The 2,331-nt window shown below is 45.4% G+C and overlaps 1 protein-coding gene across 1 annotated transcript; it reads left to right on the top strand.

The window, feature by feature from the left end:
* Positions 1 to 1,186: 1,186 nt before the first annotated feature.
* Positions 1,187 to 2,116, top strand: LOC102962677 (olfactory receptor 10G9-like). Its single transcript, XM_007074034.2, has one exon. The coding sequence runs from the start codon at positions 1,187 to 1,189 to the stop codon at positions 2,114 to 2,116; it is 930 nt and encodes a 309-aa protein (XP_007074096.2).
* The last annotated feature ends 215 nt before the right edge of the window (positions 2,117 to 2,331 follow it).

Here is a 2,331-nt window from a genome sequence, read left to right as displayed (position 1 = left end):
CCCACTTTCACAGAAAATGTGAATATATTCTAAGAAGATACAAAGGCAGGAGACCCTGAAAAGAGAGAGAAAGAAAGAAAGAAAGAAAGAAAGAAAGAAAGAAAGAAAGAAAGAGGAAGGAAGGGAGGGAAGAATAAAGGGGAAGAAAGGAAGGAAAGAAGGAAGGAAGGAAGGAAGGAAGGAAGGAAGGAAGGAAGGAAGGAAGGAACTTACAGTCTGAGCCCTGGAATAATAGAAATCCTAGAAATAATAAAAATGATTTCAGACTACATATTTTCCTTTATTTTTCAAAGAGCATTGGTGTCTGTTTTATAGTGAGTATCTACATTCAGTTCTGGAACTCAAACCTCAAACATGCCATTTGGTCCTTCTAAGTAAGCAGATCTAATTCTTCATGGAAGCTCAAAATATATTCTGAGATGACTTGATTACAATTCAGAAGGAGGATGATTGATTGCCTAGAGGGAGATATAATAAAAATTTATAAATAGAAATAAATATAGGATAAGAGGAGGTGAGGAAAGTGATAGTACTCTGACCATTACTGACTGCATTAGTTCGGTGTCAGATTTCACATAGGATGAGGAGAGTATGATCATGGTTTACTGTAGGACAGATGAACTGGTTCACTGAGATGCTAAATCCTAGGAGTTCTTCCCTAACACATCAGCTGGCTGCTGACCAGGGAATTTTAGGAAGGCAGCTTTCTCAGCCATTATGGATGAAGCTTTCTTTATAAATGTATATTTATAGTGGAAATTCTCTGATGATCAAAGAGACTGAATCTGTATATATGGCAGTGTGTGGCTGTGTGTGTGTGTCTTTTGTGGGGGGTGTGGGGTAGGGGGATGGTTGGAGAGAAAAAAAGAAAGAGAGATGCTTGGATAAAGGCTCATCCATGGGAGAGCGTGCCAAAGGTGCTGGCTTGGGTATAACTTTTCTAATTCTACAGAAAACAATACCCAATTTACCCCTCTTCTCTATTTGGTTGATTTGGGTAAAGCAATAAGGAAGTGGATAACCCCCCTCAAAGCCCCACGTAAAGCAAAAATGTCATGTAACATTTACATGACAATTTACATCTTGTGTTTCCATTCAGTGAAAACAAAGTTGCCACAATATGATCTCAGTAAATGTTGAACTTTCTTTGCTTTTGGTAGGGACAGAGCTCCATATATGAGAAGAAATGAGAAACATGAGCGTAGTGACAACGTTCATCCTCACGGGTCTTCCCCATGCACCAGCACTGGACATCCCCCTCTTCGGAATCTTCTTGGTGATTTATGTACTCACTGTGGTGGGGAACCTCCTCATCCTGCTGGTGATCACGGTGGATTCCCACCTCCACACTCCCATGTACTATTTCCTGGCCAACTTGTCCTTCATTGACATGTGGTTCTCCACCGTCACGGTGCCCAAAATGCTGATGCCCTTGGTCTCCCCGGGAGGCGGGGCCATCTCCTTTCACAGCTGTGTGGCCCAGCTCTACTCCTTTCACTTCCTGGGGAGCACCGAGTGTTTCCTCTACACAGTCATGTCCTACGACCGCTACCTGGCCATCAGTCGGCCGCTCAGGTATGCCAGCCTGATGGGTGGGAGAGCGTGTGCCCTCCTGGCCACCGCCACGTGGCTCAGCGGCTCTCTGCACTCTGCCGTCCAGACCACACTGACCTTCCGCTTGCCCTACTGTGGGCCCAGCCAGATCCAGCATTATTTCTGTGACGGACCACCCATCCTCAGACTGGCCTGTGCAGACACGTCCATGAACGAGATGGTGATCTTTGTCAACATCGGGGTAGTGGCTTCAGGCTGCTTTCTCCTGATAGTGCTGTCCTATGTGTCCATCGTCTGTTCCATCCTGAAGATCCGCACCTCCGAGGGGAGATGCAGAGCCTTTCAGACCTGTACCTCCCACTGCATTGTGGTCCTTTGTTTCTTTGTTCCCTGTGTTTTTGTTTACCTGAGGCCAGGCTCCAAGGATGCTGTGGACGGGATTGTGGCAGTTTTCTACACTGTGCTGACTCCCCTTCTAAACCCTGTGGTGTACACCCTGAGGAACAAGGAAGTGAAGAAAGCTCTGTTCAAGGTGAGAAGTAAGTCAGTATTCACCGAATAATGAAGAAAGGCCACATATGACTGGCTCCTTTTTTATTTATTTTTTAATATTTATGTATTTATTTTGAAAGAGAGAGAGAGAGAACATGCACGCAGGTGAGGAGCAGAGAGGGAGAGAGAGAATCCCAAGCAAGCTACATACTGTCAGTGCAGAGCCCGAACAGTGAGATCGTGACCTGAGTCCAATGAAGAGTCCGTCGCTTAACTGGTGCCCCA

The sequence above is a fragment of the Panthera tigris genome, chromosome D1 (genome assembly GCF_018350195.1).
Source record: "Panthera tigris isolate Pti1 chromosome D1, P.tigris_Pti1_mat1.1, whole genome shotgun sequence".
NCBI classification, from domain to species: Eukaryota; Metazoa; Chordata; class Mammalia; order Carnivora; family Felidae; genus Panthera; species Panthera tigris.
This window is presented reverse-complemented; position numbering and strand designations above follow the sequence as displayed.

Bases quoted from the DNA above. Each gene is read 5' to 3' on its own strand.
- LOC102962677 (XM_007074034.2), top strand. From the start codon at position 1,187: ATGAGAAACATGAGCGTAGTGACAACGTTCATCCTCACGGGTCTTCCC.